The sequence below is a fragment of the Prionailurus bengalensis genome, chromosome A1, assembly GCF_016509475.1.
Source record: "Prionailurus bengalensis isolate Pbe53 chromosome A1, Fcat_Pben_1.1_paternal_pri, whole genome shotgun sequence".
Lineage (NCBI taxonomy): Eukaryota > Metazoa > Chordata > Mammalia > Carnivora > Felidae > Prionailurus > Prionailurus bengalensis.
In genome coordinates this window covers 199,154,498-199,177,620 of record NC_057343.1, presented here as the reverse complement: position 1 = coordinate 199,177,620, position 23,123 = coordinate 199,154,498, and the positions used below count along the sequence as shown (strand labels likewise).

At 38.7% G+C, this 23,123-nt stretch overlaps 1 protein-coding gene and 1 long non-coding RNA gene across 9 annotated transcripts in view; one reads left to right on the top strand and one right to left on the bottom strand.

Moving 5' to 3' along the window:
• FBXO38 (F-box protein 38) overlaps positions 1-23,123 on the top strand; it is a 56,376-nt gene that overhangs the window by 13,517 nt on the left and 19,736 nt on the right. For 7 of the 8 annotated variants that reach the window (XM_043598452.1, XM_043598424.1, XM_043598400.1 and 4 more), the window contains exons 4-12: positions 2,672-2,835; positions 3,033-3,198; positions 6,124-6,261; positions 7,487-7,624; positions 10,266-10,359; positions 11,801-11,931; positions 15,478-15,648; positions 17,282-17,424; positions 18,728-18,938. In XM_043598452.1, the coding sequence (XP_043454387.1) occupies positions 2,672-2,835; positions 3,033-3,198; positions 6,124-6,261; positions 7,487-7,624; positions 10,266-10,359; positions 11,801-11,931; positions 15,478-15,648; positions 17,282-17,424; positions 18,728-18,938 (1,356 nt within the window). The remainder of the gene's footprint in view (positions 1-2,671; positions 2,836-3,032; positions 3,199-6,123; positions 6,262-7,486; positions 7,625-10,265; positions 10,360-11,800; positions 11,932-15,477; positions 15,649-17,281; positions 17,425-18,727; positions 18,939-23,123) is intronic. The other variant, XM_043598442.1, reaches the window with a different exon arrangement.
• Positions 19,830-20,573, bottom strand: LOC122493830. Its single transcript, XR_006300047.1, has 2 exons — positions 20,462-20,573; positions 19,830-19,895 (listed from the first exon to the last, which is right to left on the bottom strand). It is a non-coding gene; the product is annotated as an uncharacterized LOC122493830 (long non-coding RNA).

Here is a 23,123-nt window from a genome sequence, read left to right as displayed (position 1 = left end):
TAGGTTGGTTTGGGTTGATAAAATGTGTTTTGCTTGAGGCTTTGCAGTTTTAGTTCCTTAAGGAGCTATATCAACCTGTTCCACAAGTATATGATTGGAGAATACTTATTTAGCTGTTAATTCAATATATGTCTGTTATATTAGACAAAATGTCTGTTGTTCTACGATGCAGGTTTTCATAGTTTTTCTATACCCCTTAATGGCATCCTCTGGTTAAACAAATATTAATCAGTTTTTGTAAAGCTGCTCCAGCAGGCCACAGAAATTTGCACTTCTGGAGCTTTCATTTCTTTAGCCCTTGAGACTATGCTAGGTCTTAGAGATTCTCAAGGCATAATTTGCCTTACAGGTGAAGATTTCAGAGTTAGTGGCCTGACCACAAAACAGACCTCAGGTAGAGACCAGATAAGAAAGTTGATGACTTTAGTTAAGTAGAGCACATCTGAAAGGGAAGAATTAAAATTAAGGGCCAGTCAAGGCTTCTTTTCAGTTAACACCAATCCATTTATTAGTGCCTTTGAGTTACTGCTATGTAGCAATTTTAAATGTCTTGTTGAACCACATTTTATTAGCATTATCCCAATTCTGATATTTTGAAGATGTGATGAGGGTGGGGTGGGGGAGCCTTGACAGAAGTGAAGTAGAATAGGGCAGACTATCTCTGCAATACAGGAATATTATACACTTTGGGGGGCTGTATCCTTTCAAAAAGATCATCAGTCAACTGGTAGCTCTTATCCTTTGGCCAGAGCTAGTTATCAGTATATACCTTTTTGTGAAGAACATTGCAAAGACCCAAGGCTAGAACTTAGCTCAGTGGGAGGCAAACCACAGTTGTCCTCAAATACTTCAAAGAAACCATTCTGAGGGAAAAGAGCTCATTGTTTTCCAAAGAGTGATCAGTTATAGCAGGAAAGACAAAAAATGAGGGCAGTGTGAAAATGACTGTCATTCCTTATGTTAGATTTGCTTTAACAGAGGTTAGGTCAGCAGGAATTCTGGCAATGGGATTAATGTACTGTATCAGGCGAGATAGCAGAATCCCATGTGATGCAGTCTTCGCATTAACATCTCTGTCCCTTATCAAATTAGAAGAGAATCTTTGCTGATTTCTTTCAGACTGTGATAAATAACTGTGAGCCCAAAGCTTCCCATTCCTGCAGTGACTGTAAAAGAGGATTGAAGCAGACAGTCTGTAGCCTAGAATAAGATCTCTTTAACTTTGCTTACTAATGCCACCCTGGCATTAGTTTAAACCTAGAATTTAAGCCCTAATTTTCTATGTAGTAACGATAACCATGGTTTTTATGGTTTACATATGCAAGTTCTTTGGATTGTCCATCTCTGTAAAGGTAGAAGGTTACCGATTTTTTAACGAGAGACAATGTGTAGTAAGTATGTGACAAAAGAGGATGGGCATTGGCAGTGGTCACACCTGGTTTTGAATTCCGGCTCTCCCACATGGTAGCTTTTCAATTCTTTCAAGTTCATTTTTTTCATTCATAAGTGGGGCATTTACCTTTTTGGGGGGTTGTGAGAGTAGGTGAGAGAGTATAGAATGGTTAGCACATTGATTGGTTCAGTTAGTGAAGGTTGCTTTGCAAGAGCTGTTATTGTAATCAGACCAAGTGATCCTTGAGGTCTCTTCTTAACTCTTCAGTTTTGTGATTCGAAAGTTAACACAATCATCTGCACCAGCCCTGTGCAAATAGAACAACTCATGTAAGACTTAGTGATTTGGGGCTTCATTTATGTTCTTGAGAATTAATAATTTTAGCTGTCGTTAGTGAGCAGACAAGTGACTCTCTGACAACCTCCATTATAGACAAAACATCCCAGATAATGAAGTATCGACTGTCTCCCTACTTACCATACCAAAACCCCTGCAGTGGTGGAAGTAATCTGCCTTACTGTTCCCATCTGGTGGATGGAACACAGTCAGCCTCCCAGATAAATAGCTTTCTGTGAGCTCAGCATCCTTTCAGTTTGGTTCACTTAGATACTCTTAGCTAACTTGCATTTGTCTTTTTCAGAAATGAAATTTTCATTTTTCAGAATGTCATTTCAACTTCAATTCATTTTCAGTTTTCAGAATGTCATTTTTCCAAAATGTCCAGGGAGTGATAAACACAGGATAGAGTAATTATTAGGAAATGGATAGACCAAGAGAACCTGGTTTGTTGGGATTTAGGTTAGAACTGGGAGCTTCCTCACATCTTACTCATTTTTTAGTTGTGTGCTCTGCAGAGCCCTAGAGGTTCTCTGGACCAGAGAGTACCTTTGGGTTGGTGGGGGAGGGGAGGGGGGCGGCGGTGCTGATCAGGTAGGTGGTCCTTCCACAGCCACCAGTCCAGTAATAGGTGCAAGTTATCCAGGTTAAAAGTGTGTTGTTCCTAGTCGAAGATTTCTGTGCCTTAAACACCACCAAGGCAGTGATAAAAAGCCTTAGCTCTGTAAGATATTAACTCAGGATAAGTGGGGTTTCTGACACATGTCCTCTTTTGCTTAAGGAATATGTTTTCTGTTTAACCATTTGTTCAGCTGTAGTGTCAGTCTTACAAAATTTTTAAAATGACACCTTTGGTTAACTTTTGATAAAAATTAGAAGTGACTAGTAAATGTTCACGAACAGAAAGGTGAACTTGCCTCTAAATACTTCTGAATTTCTCAGGCTTCACAGATTCCAGTTTTCTCACACTATTGAAGAAGATGCCAGACGTCGAACAGCTATATGGCCTTCACCCTAGATACCTTGAGAGGCGAAGGGTACGGGGGCATGAGGCTTTTAGCATTCCAGGAGTTCTGGAAGCTTTGCAGGCATGCCCAAACTTAGTGGTGAGTGTACCTGGTGACATCAACTGATTGATGAAATAATATATCAGAGAATGAAAGAACATGTTCCCTCACATCCAGATTTCATCCATAACAAAATTCAAGTCCCATTGCATACTTAGTATATTATGATACAGAAATAGACGCTTTTGATGCTAAATTAATAGCCTTTCTTATGCTTGCTTGGCATTATTTTCTAGGGTGTGGAAACTTCTCATTTGGAGTTGGTAGAATCTATATGGACATATATGCCGCATGTTCATATTTTGGGGAAGTTTCGTAATCGTAATGGAGCGTTTCCAATTCCTCCTGAAAATAAACTGAAAATTCCTATAGGAGCCAAAATTCAAACTTTACATTTAGTTGGTGAGTACATGTCTCTTGGGTCACCTGTGACTCCTTGAATGTCCTATAATTGAATAGTCACTGAAAGGGACTAATGAGAATTTTAGAAATGGCTCTGTTGATTGATGATGGCCAGAGAAATGCTTGTACACAAATTTATATTTCCCATTAAAGAGCCCTAGGTGGGCTGGGGAGTGAGAGAAATACTGCCTCACAACCAGTCTGTTCCCTTTTTGAAGATGGTTTGAGCAGTTTTGAAAGTTGGTAGGTTTTGTTTTTTGTCTTGTTTTATTCAATGAGCCAGAATCCTGCCCTTGTTCCCTGCCCTTTCGGTCCTAGTTCAGCCCTTCAGAGATTTCTCCAATACGGCTTCCTGTGATGATGGAAATGTCTTATGTTTGTACTATCCCATGTGCCCACTATGGCTAGTGAAACAGAAAAACTGAATTTTTATCTTACGTTCATTTGTCAAATAGCTACATGCAGCTACAGGCTCCTTTTTTATACACCTCAGCTCTAGAACAAATTCTCCTATGTTCAACCCAGAGCCAATGGAAAATTCTGCCACTTCTCTTCTTCCCTGAGAAATGGGAAATAGGGTGCTTTTTTTCCAAAGGCACCTTATTTGCAGTGATTGTAGTGTGCATCCTCCATCCACATAGTTGATAAAATTATATCACAATAATTTCAACCTAATAATAAGGGCAAATGTTTCCCCAAATTTGTTACCTTTGGCTTACATTATGGAAAGGATTTTGGGAGGACTCCTGTTACCTTAGACTTTTAATGTTTATTAAATATTTTTTAAAAAATACACCTATTGAGTATCTGTTCTGCTCTAAGCATTATTCTGAGTATTGGTCATGGTTTAAGAACTAGAAATTTCTGAAACTGGGTGAGGTGGTGCAGGGAGTGTAGCAGGGATGGTAAGAAGTAGGTCTTTTTTTTTTTTTTTTTAAACGTTTACTTATTTTAGAGAGAGTGTGTGTGTGTGCGCGCGCGCGCAAGCAGGGGAGAGGCAGAGAGAGGGAGACACAGAACCTGAAGCAGGCTCCAGGCTCTGAGCTGTCAGCCCGGAGCCCAGTGTGGGGGCTTGAACTCATGAACTGTGTGATCATGACCTGACCCAAAGTCAGAGGCTTAACCAACTGAGCCACCCAGGCATCCCCACACCCCTCCCCCATTTTTAAAAAAATTACTATGATTATTATTTTTTTTTTAACAGAAGTAGGTCTTAAATAGGACTTACGTGCACAATTGTGGCATAAGAGGAAAGCTCTCTAGCAGCCTTTTATTTACAAGATCAAGGAGTGCTTCTGATTAGGCACTTAGGATATCTAGTTTGGGATTGGATTTTTAGATACAAAGATTCTGTGATATCTGCAGTTTATAACATAGGCTCTGTAAAGTCAGAAACTGTTTTTATAACTTTATATTTTCCGTAATTCCTGTCATTGTTCATTGCAGATATAAGTGGTTGGTAAATTTTGTTGAAGTGCATTAATTCATTTGATTAATTCAGCAGTTTAACACTGTGATGGTGATACAAATGTGTACAGTAAATTAATGCACATTCAGGGGAGGACCCGTAACTGTCCTTTGTTTATAGAATGGATCTGGGGCAAAACGTGGATTGGGCACAGGATATCGCAGTGTAGTCTAGATCTGTCTCACCCTTGCTACTTTGAGATTCCTAATTAGAATTGCCACCATCTTGGTAGGTGCTAAACATACCTTTGTAAATTCTGCATCTTGAGTCACGGTCTGTACTTCGTTTCCTCTGCCTTTCTTCCTTTGGTCTCATCCCCTATTTTACTTCCTGTCTGCTGCCATACAGTGTATATGCGTAGTTCCAGGCTAAAGGTAACTGCTTTTTGGGGAGGGCCGGATGGCAGGACTAATCCTGATACTGGAGCATCCTATGGAATTTAGCCTTCACAGAAACTACCGTTCACGTACTCTTGATTCTGCCTTCTCTAGCAGGGCTTCTAGCAACTTGAATGCAAAGTCGTATTAAACTGGTTTTGCCAGCTGCTGCTTGTTAAATGCTCTCTCACCGTGTCCTCGGATTTCTCTCAAAGACTTGTGTCACTTCCTTAGCTTTTCACGAGCCTGCAGGGTTTAGTTGTTGGGCAGTTTCCTTGATCCACTTCCTTCCATTTAGAACTTACAAGTTACCTGTCTTTCTTCTTTCATGTGTCTTGGCTTTTCCTGCCCCTTTACCTCCCTTTCAGCCAGGGTCCTTTGCAGGTATGATTCCTAGTGTTAAGCCACTTACAGATCAGAAGGATAAAGTACCTTTATCAGTTTGAAATAGTAAAGTAAATGACTGATGGGTTTCTCACTTTCCCAGAGTCATACTGACTGGCTCCTGCCACACAGTTCCAAGTCCTTAAGGCTCATTCATTGGTAGAAACAACTTTAATGTCTGTCTCTGGATATCATCCAGAAACCACAATATTTGAAGCCAGCTAGCCCGTCTATGTCCTGAGACATTTAGTTTTCTCACTGGCGGGATGGTGGGCATTGACATCAAAGAATATTGTTGTGTATTCCTTCCACATAATTTTGTTTTCAGTAACTTATTTGCATTTTACGTTTCTTGGGTATGTGAGTCCCAGAAGAGTTGTAGACTTATGACAAAGATTCATGTGTATAAAATGTGGAAATACTTTTAAAATCTCATCTTCCCATTTGCCTTTTCTAAAGAAATAAGAAAGTAGAACAAAGTAGTACACTTACGGTTTGCTTAAATTGTTCTTTACAAGCCTGTTTTAAATAAGCCAAACTTGATAGAATTTAATTAGGTAGTTTGTTTTGTTAAAAATATCCATGAAGGACAAATTGTCAACTTGAAAAGCAGAACCTTACACTTTTACACAGGCAGAATACAAACAGAATACAGTTTTTTAGTGATTTTTTTTTTTTTTTGGTATATGTTTTTAGGGGTGAATGTTCCTGAAATTCCTTGTATCCCGATGCTAAGGCACCTTTATATGAAATGGGTAAGACTCACCAAACCACAGCCGTTCAAAGACTTTCTTTGCATCAGTTTACGAACTTTCGTCATGAGGAACTGTGCAGGTAATGGTACATGGTTGTGGTGGAGTTAATTGTGCATATGCTATTCCGGAAATACCCTAAAGGAAACCCCATAGCCACATTTGTAAATGGAATTATACTATGCTATTACTGTTTATGTTTTATAACTTACTTACCTTGTGAAAATAAATGTACTTTTTGTTTTAAAGTCCATAGACGTGATTTGTGTTTTACCTTGGCAAAAAAAAAAAAAAAAAAACACACACACACAAAAAAAGCAGCACAGTGTCTCTACATATTTTTATAGGCTCTTTTTACTTTCGGTAGGATTGTTTTAATAGATCTCCGTCTGATTTCTTTGTTTCTTGTCTCCTAACTATCCTGCTTGTAAATAGTACTGTGACTTAATCTCCTGTAAAGCAAAAAGCACTGCTTGTCTGGTACTGCTTTTCTGTTCAGAAACCTTCAGTGACTCTGTTGCCCTAGATTATCAAGTGGGAAGTATTTGCTTTAAAGTGCTAACCAGGGCCCCTCTTGTTATCTTTATTTTTGACTCTTTTCCAAGATGTACCTTCTTTTATTTTCAGACCTGCCTGTTCCCTGTCCCCTATGCAACCATACCAGCCTTCACCTCAGTGTCTTCCTTTACACTGTGTTATGTTTCCTTGTCCTGAGGGAGACACTTCCTTCCACCTGCGTACGTCCTTCGACTTCTGCCTTTTCCCATACACCTGCCTTTTCTTCTTATTTTTTCTTTTTCATATAGTATAACAGATCCTGTTTTTGTAGTTGATATGTTACACCTTTTTATCCTTATAATTAGTCATGTTGGTTTCATCTCCATGTCATTTACAAGCTCTTTGATAGATTGGACTATATCTTGTGATCTTCATAACATCTAATACAATACTGGTCACCTAGAGAGGTATTTATGATCAGCTGTTTACTTGAGTGAAGGATCAAATTTTCAACTTGGCTTTCTCTCCTTAGTTATTTTGAGTTCAAAACTATTGAGACTTCAGGGGATTTACAAAAAATACTAAGTGTCTCTCCAGTGTTACTGAGAAATCCTTATGCTGAATAAATATATGGTTAACAGGCTAATACGTACTTTCATTTTTAACAAGTATAAGTTACAGAGAGTCAACTACTTGGCTGTCAGTTTCACACATAGAATTCATAAGTTAATTCATTTCAGCTGCTGGTTTGAAAATTTATTTTTAAGGCAATTTACATCATTCCACTGAAGTTTTTTTCCCCCCACCAGGACCCACAAACTCCTTGAAGTATGTCCCCTTAGTAACAGGCTTAGCCTCTGCCCGAAACTTGGAACATTTGGAAATGGTTCGAGTTCCTTTCCTTGGAGGTCTTATCCAACACGTAGTTGAAGACAGTTGGAGATCAGGTACTCATTTTACTTTAGTTACTGAATACTTTTTAAATCCATTTAAAAAATTATTACGCTTTTATAGCTTCTCTTGTGAGTCATTTTAAAAGAAAATGCTTGTTAGTAATTGCCTTTTCTGTCTGGTGTGTAATGGAGAATAACCATGAGCATGGGATAGCAGTCTTTTTTTTTTTTTTTTTTTTTTATGCTGTGTTCAACCATCTCATGATAAATAGTACAGTGGTAATGCATGTTTTCTGGCTTGTTAATACTTATAGTTAATCATACATCTGTTGTATTTGGAATTTTTCTGAGAGATACTTATAGGGATTTCAAGTGTCCATTGGTGATAAGAGACGTTTTTTTGACTTGTATACCTTAGGTCTACAAAAGGACTCAGTCATTAGTAATGATAGTGTCTGACATTTGTCTATTACTTGATGGTATATAAAATGCTTTCATTCATGTTGGGGCTTCTGGGTGGTTCAGTCAGTTGGGCGTCCGACTCTTGATTTCAGCTCAGGTCATGATCTCATGGTTTGTGGGATTGAGCCCCATGTTGGGCTCTGTGCTGGTAGTGCACAGCCTGCTTGGGATTCTCATTTTCCCTCTCTCTGTCCCTCCCTCCTTCTCTGTCTCAAAATAAATAAATAAACTTTAAAAAAAATAAATAAAAGGGTTTCATGTGTATCACTTGGATATTGGATCCGTTCATCAGATGATGGCTTTGAAAAGAAAAATATATTTTACTCTCTAGGTCCTTTCATGGTTTTTGAAATAATGATATGTGACGGAATGTGCTCCACGTTAAACATCTCACTGCACTAAAAATAGTAAGAAATTCAGCTAGTTAGGTAATTAATAGTTGACAACTAAAAATCTAACTTTGTATATTCGAAATACAAGTGGAAAATTATTAAGTACCATTGGTAACAAATTGACATTCTTAATGCTGTTAAAATATGAGTAAGCACTACATTTTTAGGCATTTTGTCAGTCTAGTCTGGCGTAAGTAGACTTCATTACATTGTGTAAAGGGGATGGAGCAGGCCCCCTCGAGATTAACAGCATTATTTTTACTGCATGGCTGTAGCTAGCAGGAAAAAGTCAGGGGTAAGGAGACCACAGTGAAACCATTTATCAGAAGACCTAGAGGGAGATGCCAAAAGTTAAGAGTTTGTATCCACATCCTGAGAGAGAAACAGACTTTTCTCTGCTAATGGGGGTTTAAGAATGATTCTACCTTATATTTCACTTAAGGAGTCAGCATACCTCACACAAAAGTTAATTCCAGATGAATCATAGATCCAAATGTGAAAAACCAAAAGTTTGTAAAAGAAAACGTAGGAGAATATCTTTTCGACCTTAGGTAGACAAAGATTTATTATTAAACAGGATACCAAAAAGCACATAACCATGAAGAAAAAATTGGTAAACTGTACTATATTAAAATTAAGATTTTTTCCATTCATCAAAGGCACGATTAAGAGAGTGAAAAGCGATACAGATACCAGATAGAGGACTTGTATCTAGAATATATGAAGTACTCTTAAGATTAATGAGAAAAAGGCAGAAAATGGGGATGCAACTTGAATAGAAAATTCACAAAAGGGATAACCAAATGGGCAATAAACATGAAAAAAATAATAAACGTCATTAATCTATTAGGGAAATGCAAAAAATAAAATTACAGTGTGATACACAAACACTAAAATGACTATGCCTAAGCATGACTGACATGAAAAAGACAATAGTGTTCCATACACCGCTGGTGAGTATAAACTGATATAATCACTGGAAATACTGTTTGATAATATCTACTAAAGTTGATTATATGCATATCAACAGTCGCATTCCTGGTGTCAAATACAACAGAAGTGCATACATATGATTATCAGGAGACATACCCAAAATTGTTCACAGTAGCACTGTTCATAATAGCCTCCAAATGAGAACAACCCAGATGCCTATCAGCAACAGCATGGATGATTAAAATGTGACATCTTCATGCAAAAGAATATTACACAGCAATGTGAATGAATAAACTACCGCTATATGCAACAATCTGGATGAATCTCATAAGCAAAATGTTCAGTAAAAGAAACCAAATACAGAAGTACATACTGTATGGTTTTAATTCATAAAAGTTGAAAGTCAATCTTGAGAAAATTCATTGAGCTGTATACATTAATAATTTGTGTGCTTTTTTTGCTCTATATTTGCAAGTTTCAAAAATATGGGGAAAAAAAACCCAGTTGACATTAAGGAAGTGCTTGCTGGTCTTGTTCTGTATGTTATATTGGAGGTTCAAACCTTGGCTAGAAAATGTCAGGCAGGATCCCTTCTTTAATGGTTTCCTTATGAACTTCTGGTTTTCTGAAAATCCTTTCTCAAATGCCTCAGTAATTTGGAGTAATTTTTTGATGCTGTCAGAATGTCTTTTCAGAAGGACAGTATCTATCCATTTTCATCTCTTTCTGGGAAATGACTAGTAGCCATAATTCATATTGAGATATTAATATGAATGGAAAGACAAGCTTAGATTTACTTTTAACCAAAGAGTTATCATCTGAAGTGTGTAAAAGTGTGTATAAATACTTTACTAAAAGTGCTGTGGTCAAACAAAATACTGTTTTTGTTCATTTTCTCCCTTAACTAGGTGGTTTTAGAAATTTGCACACTATTGTTTTGGGAGCTTGCAAAAATGCTCTTGAAGTAGATCTTGGTTACCTCATCATCACTGCTGCTCGTAGGTATGTTTCCTCTTCACATTGCCTTTTGTCTTAGAATTACGTTTTTTTCCGGTTTTCCAAAAATTGGGGGAGTGTATGTATGAAGTTTGATTATGCCTTGTCCTGATTTAAAATACAAAGGAGTTGTTTACATTAGTATCAGGGTGTCACTTATTGGTAATCTTGTGTTATATATAACTGCTGACCAGTCGAGCTGCACTCCAGATCCAGCAAACTCTGAAAGGGTGTGGTCTCACCTCAGAAGAGCAGTCAACATTCTGGAAGTGCCTGAGAGTCCAACAGAAGTCAGCATTGATGCACTGGTTTCTGCAGCTCTCTTGGGAACCATGTATTTCAACCTATATGATTTTGGAATAATTTCAGTTAGTTGGTGACAGTATTTGCTATTTAGAAATCAGTATTTTAAATCAGCTTTTTAAGAGTCCCGAACTTGTAACACTTTTATATTTTTAACATATCTTTCTTTGCATCAGTTTATGCCACATTTAACTGTTTCCTACAGATCAAAAGTCTACCTCTACTTTTGTTTTATTTAAATTGAGGTAACCATTTTTTAAATTTATTCAAAAACAAAACTCTTGCTCTCTATCAATAGTATATTAAGAATATAAATAAAAATGGTTTCTAACTTTAAGTAGGTTTTGTTACCCAATATAGAACTATAATCTTTGTTAAAATGGTACTTTAACAGCTAGCATAAAAAAGATGTGAAAGAAATAACACCAGATGCAGATTCTGACTTTTAACTTAACCAGGGTTAAGAAAGCACCTTGAGGGGCATCTGGGTGGTTCAGTCGGTTAAGTGTCTGATTTATTGTTCATGGGTTTGAGCCCCACGTCGAGCTCTGTGCTAACAGCTCAGAGCCTGGAGCCTGCTTCAGATTCTGTGTCTCCCGCTCTCTCTGCCCCTCCCCCACTGGTGCTCTGTCTGAAAAATAAACATTAAAGAGAATTTTTTTTTAAAAGAAAAAGAAAGCACCTTGAAAGGATATAAGATTCTTACTGTATAATTCATTGTTAATTAATGTAACTTCAGTTGTACCGCCTAAGATGTGCCCACACTTTGCAAAATGCTCCTTTGAAGGAAACATCTCAGTGTGCCTGGGTGGCTTAGTCGGTTATGCATCTCACTTTTGATTTCGGCTCAGGTCACGATCTCGTGGTTCATGAGATCAAGCCCCACTAACAGTGTGGAGCCTTCTTGGGATTCATTCTCTCTCTCTCTCTCTCTCTCTCTCTCTCTCTCTCTCTCTCTCTCTCTCAAAATAAATTTTAAAAACTTAAAAAATAAAACATCCCTAATGTTTGTTAGTAGAAGAGGGGGAAATTGTTTGCCTTTGGCACTTCAATAAGATGAACTTCTTTCAGAGGCTTATGTTAGGAAGACCCTTTGATTCTGATGGTTTTTGTTTTACTCTGATATTTATCTCTTTGTTCATAGGTTACATGAAGTTCGGATCCAGCCTTCCCTAACCAAAGATGGCGTCTTTTCTGCCCTAAAGATGGCAGAGTTGGAGTTCCCCCAGTTTGAAACACTTCATCTGGGATATGTAGATGAGTTTTTGCTGCAGAGTAAGACTTAATCAACTGTTTTTATTCTCTGGAATTGCTGTAGAGAACTTACTTGACAAACTGAAACCTGAATTGAGATATGCTGTATTTTCTTGAATATTAGCTTAAAATCTTAGGTGCTCTCTCTTCTTGAAAAAGAAACTTGTAATTTCAACTTGAAGTGTCAGTGATTTTTTTTCCCATATTGCTTCTGATTTAGCATATTATGGAAAATATATGATTAACAGTATACAAAAAAAAAAAGTCCTTACCTACATTTGATATTGTCTCCATTTTACTGCCCAAGTTTCTTTCCCATTCTGCTTCATTTTTTTCACAGAACATCATCCTTGGTTCCATTTGTTGAATTTGATCTGCCACACTTCTTGAAGCTTTTGATGGTCCTCTCAGATGAGGTTCCATTCCCTGTCCATGCTCTTCATTTCCATAATAAGCCCGCTGGGGGTTCTGGATTTCCCAGATAGTGTGAGCACGTAATGGTCAGTATTCATTTGATGATGCTCGCTGTTGGAAGGCTTGTTCACAGCATTTTCTGGAATGTATTTACAACTGGGAACTCATTCAGTTGGGTTTGAATGCATGTCAATTCATTATTCAAGCTTTTCTCCCCATGACATTAATCAGACATGCAAGATCATTTCTACCACCAGCATGTTTTGATTTTTGCAAGAATTAGTTTCTTCCCCATGTAATTTATAACAAGTCTTTTTACTCACTATCATACTAGATGGCATTTTTTCTCAGGCTCTAATTCGCGTTGTAGAACATAAGAAGGCTCAGTTCCTCTAGTCAGGACAATCTAGGTCAAACAGATGTCACAGTAATGTTTTGTTCACTTTTTCCTTGTGGCGGTGCTCATTATTCCATATGAAGGATTGAGAAAGCAAATCCTTATCTTCTTGCCAATTTAACGTGGGAATCCTTTTTAATGTGTATAACTTTGAAAAAGATTGGCTTTTCACCAACACAGCTTTAAAATGCTAAATTCATATGAAGTGAATGTATTTGATCTCAGACTTTTCTAGTTTTGATTGAGGTTGGTTCCATTCTGTGTGTTGTTTCTACAATATCTTATGCGTGACCCAACACAATTTTTAACTTGGTAATTGGTGTTCTTTCTATAATTGTATTTATTCCTCTTTTCCAAAGCTCAAAACTTGACAAATTTTCTATCTTCAAGATGGCCAAATTTAGGTCCACTGAAAGATAGTCTTGAAGAGCTGTCTTTATTATTTTTTTTTAAGTTTATTTTTATTTATTTTGAGGGAAAGAGAGCAAGCAGGGGAGGGGCAGAGGGAAAGGGAGAGAGAATCCCAAGCCGACTCCGTGCTGTCAGCGCAGAGCCTGATGCAGGGCTCAAACTCACAAACTGTGAGAGTTTAACCAACTGAGCCACCCAGGTGCCCCCAAGAGTTGTCTTTATAACCAGCTATTTCCCTGTAGGTATCTCTTTCCCCTTAACGCACCTTCAGTAGAAATACACTTTACCTTTTGACTACTACTGTGCTTTGCAGTATAACTTGTTTCATAGTCTCTTTGATAGAAGTCTCGTCTTGACCTTTCGTAAGCAATTCTTGTCTTCATATTTGCTGCAGTTCACCCATTTCTCCATATACATACTTGCCTCCGTTCCTCCAGAGACAGCCTAGGATTCTCTGTCTCACGGTGATGACAGGTGCCTCTAACAGACTGTCTAGGAAGGAATGTATACTTCATCCCTTAAACTCACTCTTCCAGTAATTTAGATTTTGAAGCATCTTTCCAGAAGGTGGAGGTGGCATCACCTCTAGTAAAACTTGTATCATTGTTTTGTTGCAAAGACTTGGCAAAACTTAAATGGAAACAGCACCTTTGTGCCCCATACATTTATGGCAGAAATGACAGTGCCAGGTTGGGGATATGGATATGCTGAAAAGCAGATGCTATGTTAAGAATATAAGAAAAGTCACCTAAAACTCTTTAAAAACCAAAGCAGTATAGAGTAATCTTTGGTGCTGGGGCTTTGGAGAGCGGGGGAGAGACCTGCCTCATAACTGATGGGACCTTGGGCAGGTTACTTCTTAATTCCATGTTTTCCCATTTGTTACAGCGGAGGAAAGACCACTTCCCACTTTTCCCTCAGATGGTTTGGAGGAGTCAGTAATAAAACCAGTTTTATCGTTACAGTCTCTGACATTTAGAAAGCATTTAGTGAATGGTAGCTTTTACTTTTAGCTGACCTGTGGGCTAAAGAAAAAGGAAACAAAAATGAGTTCTAGGTGATATCATCAGGGTGCTTGAGGGAGTATGATAATCCGGAGACCCTGAGAGCCAGAAGAAGGAGGTGGCCTCAAAGGAGTGAACATCAGGTGGGTTTATCATGTTAGGTTGCAGCATTTATGCAGACAGGGAACAGAGCCAGTTCAAGATTTACCCAGTCATTAGAGAGAAGACAAGTTTCAAGTCCAAAGGACAAGAAAACAGCCTGCTGTTTTTATAAGCAGGCTGAAGAAAATTGCTCAAACTATAAAGGATGGGTTAAGGTAAACTCTGCAAGAAATGCCAGAAAATACCAAAAACAGGGACTGTAGGAGAGAGACCGTGACCTGTGTGGAGAGTAAAATTGGTAGAGCTTGGAGTAAATAGTTGTAAATGTGTTCTGGGCTAAAGGTGTCAGTCCCTGCCATATGCGGGGCAGCTTCATCAGAGCAACAGTTTTGTTTGTGTTTTGTGTCAGATGGCAGTAAGGACTGTGAGAGACATTGATGAGAGTGCCTGCATCCCAGCACTACGCTGGACACAGAAATTATAACTGTAAACTAGTCATGCTCCCTTTTTCCTTCAAATTGCTTGTAGTCAAGTGGACCATCTTAGAGAGTAGGAGCAGGCAGCTGGGGGAAATGAGGACAAAAGGCAAATAATGAGGTATGATTTCCATTGCCGGAGTCTAGTAGGAGGATCCTCTTTTACTAATCCCTACCTCCCCGACCCTCAGTCTGTGCCTATGACAGGAGGCACTAAAGCCCAGTGGGAGAGGGAGTGGGTGTATTTGAGTTAGAAGTCCACTTTCTGGGGATGGGCACCTCTTTACTAAGCAATACCACAGGGGCTAAGAATGAGTCTGATTTCCCAGTTTACTTTTTTCTACGTGGCCATACCTGACTCCAAAAACACGATCCTGTTACTGTGAAAGAGAATTACGTATTAAAGATCTTATTTTTCTTTTCAAAAGATAAAACTAAAACTTCCCTGTAAGTGTGAACTAATACAATATGTTGTTTTACTTTTAAGAATTTTTGCTTTTTTTCCTTTCCTAAACAATTGAAAATAATATGTTTCTACTAGCTATCCCTTGGCTTTTAATATAAATTTTTATTTTGCAATATAAATGGTATTTGCACAGACTACCTAACCTAAAATTGTACTCCAACCTGAATACATGATGGATAGATGACCCAGAACGGTCATAGAGAGTGATATATTGGATGTTAAAATAAAGAATTGGCAACGTTCCATGACATTTAAGAATTTCTCTCTCTGTCTCTTTTTTTTAATTTCTCTTTCTAGGTAGAATGGCGAATGCAGATCTGGTAAAGTATGGTTTGGCCGATGTGGTAGAAAATCCTGGTATCATCACCGATATAGGGATGAAGGCAGTCAATGAAGTTTTTTCCTGTATCAAATACCTGGCAATTTATAATTGCCCCCATCTACATAACCCATACAATTGGATCTCAGGTACTGTAGGCTTAACTAAGGCTATGTCTGACTGGTATCGAAAGTAATATGTTTTTCTTTTTTTCTCCATGTGGTTACAAATTGCATTCCTATTGTAAAAATGTAGATATTTTGTATGGATCGTTCGTACAAGTTCTGGGAACCTTTGATAACGAACTTGGAATTCTGTCAGTGCTTCTTCGAACTCTGAAATTCTCTGCCTAGAAATTGGCACTGTCTAGGTTATGGATTCAGCTTCCCTGATTTTTATATATATTTCATTCAGTCAGGGACATAAAATTAATGTTAGCAATTGTTGCCTGGGATATTTGTTTTCTCTGAATTACCTTCAAATGGCACATCATCTGAAAGGACAAAGTGGGTATGTATTTAAAAAAAAAAAAACCAAAAAAACTTTAATTAGGTGACATGTTTAACATTAACTTGTATTGAACTGTTCAGTTGCCTTAAAATCCTTGGCTATTTCAGCTTTCCTCTCCCCACCTGATCCCTTATGTGTACAAGTGTGACTTTTGTGATTGATATGTTTCCTTATTTGGGGGGGTTCATTTTCCTCCCTGAGTGTCTTTAAGGCCCTTCTTGAATACCTAAATTCACAAACCTTTAAGTGAATTCAGAGCTAGAGAACTTTCATTGTGACATCATCTTTCACCAAACCAGGCCCCCTCACTGCCACCCGCAGAACAGCTCCTCTACTGTCTGCGCTGCCTCACAGGGGTACTGCGGCCCCTTGCAGGGCCGTCTCCAGCCTATCTTCTTCAGGCTCTGGGGCATCTGCTGAGATGACTCATTAGAATGGCCATGTCTCCCCTGCTGGAAGTGAAATCCTGTCCCTGGCCCAGCTGCACCAAAAAGTTATTGGGAAATACAAACTAGGTTGTAGCAGGCATAGATCACTTTTAAAAAATAACATTTATTGGATTTTTGGTTTGTTTGTTTTCTTAAATACAGAAGAGTATAAAGAAGAAAACAAAAAATGGCCTATAATCCCATCACTCAGAACTCCTGTTAACACTTAAAAACTAAAAGTAATACATGCACTTGATAAACAATACCAAACAGTACAGAAAGGTACAAAATGAAAAGTCTCCTCTTCTCAAAGGTAACCACCATCAACGGTTTCTTATATATTCTTCTGGACAGATTATTTTGTGCATATTGCAGCCTATACATGTATTGCATTTCAAAATGATTTATATATACAAAAGACCTTACTATGTGTATCCTCTCCTGTAGCTTGTTTTTCACACTCGGAATATTTGGGAGAGCTTTCCATAGCAATACTCAGTTCTCCTTCATTCTTTTAAAAGAGCTGCATAATGTTGTATTAAATGAATGCACCAACATCTTTTTAACTAGTGTCCTATTGTTGAAGAGGCCTGTAGGTTGTTGAATGGATCACATTTTAAATCAAGGCTGACTTGGTTTCCAGTTAATGGTTCCCAAGCCATGTAGTTCTCACAGTGAAATTAGGTAAGGAAACATCATAGGTTAGTCAACAAGTTTTTGAGATCATGAGAGAAGAGCAAAGTTCTTTAAAGAAAAAGGATTGGAAAGTATTTGTGACCTATAGCAAAATTCATCTGTAGTGGAGAAAATGTTAAATTCTCTGGCCGTGCCATTTCTCCAACAGACCACTCAAGATGGACTCGATTGGTTGATATCAACTTAGTGCGGTGCCACGCTTTGAAGCTGGACTCCTTTGGCCAGTTTATTGAATTGTTGCCCAGCCTGGAGTTTATTTCGCTAGACCAGATGTTTCGTGAGCCACCCAAAGTAAGTCACATTTGTGGGATTTTTTATTTGTTCTAATACTCAAGGAAAAACACAAAACCTAAGTGATTTTCTAATAATATGCCTTTACATTATAATTAGACTTTTTACTGCTAGCTTCAGTGAAGGCATAAAGGTTATAGTGTTACATGGTCCCTTGTTCTGGTAAGGGGTCTCCAGAGAAGGGGAAGGAAAATGTAAGTGGAAAGCTGTCTCCGTCAGTTCTACAAACAAGGTTAAGGTAAAAGCAATGGTGGAAATTTGAGCCAAGCCAAATTTATTACTCAGTTAGTTGGGAGAATAAATCTTTACTTAGGAACCTCAAATATATGGGGTGCCTGGGTGTCTCAAGTAGGTTAGGTGCCTGACTCTTGATTTTGGCCCCAGGTCAAGATCTCGTGGTTTGTGAGATCGAGCCTCCCCCTGACCCCCAGTTGTGTCAGGCTCTGTGCTGATAGTATGGAACCTGCTTGAGATTCTCTCTCTTTTTCTCTCTTTGCCTCTCTCCCCTGCTTGTACTCATGCTCTCTCTCAAAATAAATAAACATTAAAAAAAAAAAAAAAAAAAACCTCAGATATAAATAAGGATTAGGGATTTATTTTGGAAATGTTTTACTTTGCTGTTCTCTTTCCTGTGCATATCCTGAAAAATCTGAGATTGTCTAGTTGTTCAGAATGTTATTTTTAAACTACTTCACAAATAACACTTCATTCGCCCTGTATAAAAACTTGATGTTTCAACTAATTATCTTCTCTCTCCTCAGTTTTTTTTTTCTCTTCTCAGTTCTTAATTTTTTTTTTTTAATGTTTATTTATTTGAGAGAGACAGAGTGCAAACTGGGGAGGAGCAGAGAGAGAGGGAGACCCAGAATCCAAAGCAGTCTCCAGGCTCTGAGCTGTCAGCACAGAGCCCGACACAGGGCTCGAACCCACAAACCGTGAGATCATGACCTAAGCTGAAGTCTGATGCTTAACCAACTGAGCCACCCAGGAGCCTCTCTCCTCAGTTCTTAATGGTCACATTCCCACTGTTGGAAGCAGTACAATATAGTGGGGGGAGGCTCAGGATTTGAGGTTAGAATGTGGGGTTTCAGGTCGCAGCTATAGCACAGACCTCTTTCCACTGTGCATTTCATCACCTATAGATCCAGACTGATAACACTTCATCTTGCTTGCCTTTAATAAGGTCCTTTATGCATATGTGAAAGTCGTGCTATGTAAATATTCTTCCATAAAGATGAATGTTAAAAATGAAGTGTTCTGTACTAACTTCAATGAACACGCACGTGGTTTCGTCTTGCCTTAGGGCTGTGCTCGAGTTGGTCTAAGTGCAGGCACAGGAATCGGGGTTTCCTCGGCCCTTGTTAGCAACCAGAACTCCAACAATGACAATGACAATAATGCCCAGAATAATGCCAACATCCACGATAACAATCACCATCATCCAGATGACTCCGATGAGGAGAACGACTTCCGGCCAGACCTGCAGCCAGGAGAGCAGCAGTTTGCAGCCGACGGTAACCCAGATCTTTTGTGAGCTCCAAACAGAAATGATTTTTACTTTGGATTATATTTCTCTGACTGACCCTGTTCTGTTCCCTTCTTCCCCCGTTTCAGTTTGTCACTTTACACATTGTGGGGACCTGGTTGACGAGGCAGATGGGGTGGGTGGTGGATGAAATGTGCCTGTCTGCTTATTCGTTTCAAAGCCATGCTGCCTCTCGTCCGTAAAATCTGTAAGGGTGCATACAGAATGGGAAGGACGCATCAATGCTGTGGAATTTGGGTACAGTGAGCCTTAGAGGCCTGGCTTAACTGAAATTTAACTTTCAGGATTTGGGCAAAAGAGCATCCCATTCTATCTCCCTGACCGATAAATACGTAAATTGAATTTCATTGTGGAGACTATTTTTGGATGTTCCTAGATCTGACAAAAATGAATACCAGTCACGTGCTAGATATTGTGTTGGGCACCTCTCACTTGCCTTTCATCATTAAGTCTCAACAGCCACCCAACATATTAGGTACCTGAGCTAATAAAGACCTGTTGGATTCACTTAACGTAATTATCCATGCAGCTCTTCAGTATTGACTAAACACCTGTGTTCTTAGGCTTCATCTGCCCCTCTGTTGGTGAGTGAGGATGAAGGGAAGTTGTGTTCTTACCACGTTTTCCGGTTTCCCGGTTGACCCTCAAGAACTGGAAAAAGAATCTCTCCACGCCATCTTGTTAGCGTTGTCCTTTTGCTCATTTTCTTGGACACAGTAATTAATGAGAAATAGGGTGCCCTGAGGTTCTGTAAGTGCTTTCATCATGAAAGCACACTGTGTGTTGAGCACGCTTCCCTTTGGGATTGCTCCAAGAATATAGGTCCCGACTGAAGAGTCATCTGTAGGCATTGTCTTCACTTTCTCACCGCACATGTTTTCTGCAGAACTCTCCATTTTGGCTCTCGGTAAAGTCACCAGTGGTTCTGTTAAGAAAGATGATGGTCATTTCTCCACTTGCATCTTATTTAACATCTCAGCAGCATTTGTCATTCTTGTCCACTGCTTCCTTCCTTAGATAACTCTTGGCATCTCTGAAACCATCTTCCTGGTTTTCCTAGTGTCTCACTGGACGTGTCTGCTCAGTTTCCTTTGCCTGCGGCACCTTCTCTACTTTGACTCTCCATCTGTCTGTCTCTCTCTACACATTTTCTCTAGATGAGCTCACTCACCCCCAGCTTCGGTACCAACTATATGCTAACGAATTCCTAGCCTTTATTTCTAGATTCAATCTTCTTACTTCTTGAGGTAATTTACAGTTATGTACAACTTTATCCTTTTTATTTCTACATGAGTACTTTTAGGAATTTTAAACTTAGGGTTAAATCTCTCCCCTGACATCCTCCCCGCAAAATACAAAAACAAAAGTGCAGAGTCAGCAGGTGCTAGGACTGAAGGAGGGAGAGTGAGGCCAGGTATTGTCTCTTTGCCTTCTTGTCCCTAAGTACCATCACATAGCACCATGAGGACCTGGACTTCAGAGGACACAGACCATCCATGAGAAACTGTTACAGCAACCGCAGTGCAGACCTCCCCAAATCCTAGGGACCCCATTGTGGTTGGAGTGGAGGCACTGGACAGATGATAGTCTCCAGGAAGTTACATGGCCATAGGCTTCTCAGTACAGAATGGAGAATGCCTTCCATTATGAAATCACATATTGGTGCAGCAGAAATCAAAACGTGTGCAAGAACACTGTATTTGGTTCATGAGAGAGCAGTGGAACCTTACTAACATGTGAAACTAAGATCTCAGGAGATGAGACACTTGCATACAGACCACATTTTGAGGTATAGTGTTGTCAGGTACTCTATCTTCAAATGCCATGAAAGGCTAAGAAGCAAAAGGCATGAATACAGAAATGCCGAGATTGAAGAATCAAACAGTTTCAACCAGAGGAAGGCCAGGAACACCAAAGATGATGGCAGCACTTGTAGAGAAATGCCGATGGTCATATACATTGGTTCCACACATCTCTGAGTTGGCAAAATATTTATTTGTATTTGTTACTGTATTATTTACCAGTTTGATTCTTTTAAGTAAGAAATAAGGAGCTGGGATGTGACTTTTGATCAAAACCAGAAGTGGAAAGATTCCAAATAAAAAAGAAGTGAAGAAAAAAATAATTTAAATAGCAGTACAGGGAGTGGGACTTAGCATTTGTTGAAATGACTGACATTGATGCTTCTACTCTACATGCGAACTTAACAGTAGCTTAAAAATTACTTGAGTTTTGAAAGTGGTATTGACATGTTGATTTAACTCAATTTACAATTTGAAAAGTCTTCATGCATGGGCCACTACTTGGTTTTTGGAACAACCCCAGAATGAAGCAGAGGCCCCCACTCTTTACTGTCTTGTGGTATTTAAACTTCATCAGCTTGCATGGAGTAGCAGAGTTTAAAAGAAGGGCATTGTAGAATTTTAAAAGCCATTTAATTTGCATAAGTTAAGTGTCTTTGTTTATAAACTCCTATAATCCTGTTTTTCAGTGAACATTATCATTAAGGTGATGTAGGGCTTCAGAAAATGATTTTATTGCTTGTAGAGTACTGTATTGACTTATCAGAACATTCTAATTTGATAAGAATATTATTCTTATATTTGCGCTTCCAAAATTCTTAAGATTTAGAATGCTTTATTATGGGCTAGTTATGTTAATTGAAAATGTAAGTTCATTACCTGCATTTTACAACACTCTGAAACAGGAGTAGGTGTCCATATTTTAGTAATTTGCCTAACATAAAATTACCATGTGTCAAAATCATGCTTCTGTAATTGCTAACACATGTTGCCAAATTGCTTTAATATAATTACCTTTGAAGTAATTATAACTACAAAGCATAGTTTTGCCTATATATCATTTTACCAAATTTCTATCTTGATTTAACACATAAATCCCAGGTACTTACCTACTTTTAAAAATTGTGGGGGCGCCTGGGTGGCGCAGTCGGTTAAGCATCCAACTTCAGCCAGGTCACGATCTTGCGGTCCGTGAGTTCAAGCCCCGCGTCGGGCTCTGGGCTGATGGCTCAGAGCCTGGAGCCTGTTTCCGATTCTGTGTCTCCCTCTCTCTCTGCCCCTCCCCCGTTCATGCTCTGTCTCTCTCTGTCCCAAAAATAAATAAAAACGTTGAAAAAAAATTTAAAAAAAAAATTGTGTACCCTGCTCCCTTCCTTCACCACTGCCCTCTGCCCTCCATTAACCTAAATTAATCTAAGTGAAACTGTTCTGCAGCCTTTGTTTTTGGCAGTGGTTCTCAAACCTTAGTGCATCAGGATTACCTGGAAGACTTGTCAGAACACAGGTTGCTGGGCTTAGCCTTCAGAGGGTCCAAGCTAGTAGGGCTGGGTGGGGCCAGATAACTTTCATTTCTAACAAGTTCCCGAGTGAGGCTAATGCTGCTGGTCTGGAGCCGCCATTTGAGAACCATTAATTTTTGGAAAATCCTTATATTTGAAGCCCGAGAATGAGCTACAATGTTAAAAAAAAAAAATCACAGTAAATGCATTTTATTTTATATTTTGGGCAGATAACTGTTAACCACTAAATATTTCTGATACTAGAAATGGTTACATATAAAATCATTTTGTTAAAAGGCAGTGAGTTCTCCTTTATTTTTACAACATTTAATAAAGGTTATAAATTTCTAATCAGGTTTTATATAAAAGAGACCAGTTATATATCTGTAAAAACAGCTCAGATCCGTTAAGGTTTATGACTATGTTTTGTAACAGGATTTTTTACAACCGAGATAACATTTCAGCTGAACAAAACGTTTGGTAAACGTTGATATTTGATTAAAAGATTGTTTACATAATTTCTGTAAGTTAAAATCATTCTGAAAAAAATGTACTGCCCTGATGATAAAATATCATGACACAAAAGCATCTAAACCAAGAATCATGTCCTCTCTTTTCTTTATCACCACCTCCTTGCTCTCTATGACAAGGACTTGTTACTGTCTTCTAAAAATCTCCCCATTTGTTCTCCATTCTCCTTGCCCATTGTACCACCACTGTGCCACGTCAGGCTTTAATACCTCTCAGACTGGTCTCCCTGCTTTCTCTCTTGATCAGCTAAAATTAAGTCTTAGAGCAGCAAGGGCAGTCTTGTTAGAACATACACCAGACAGGGCGCCTCGGTGGCTCATT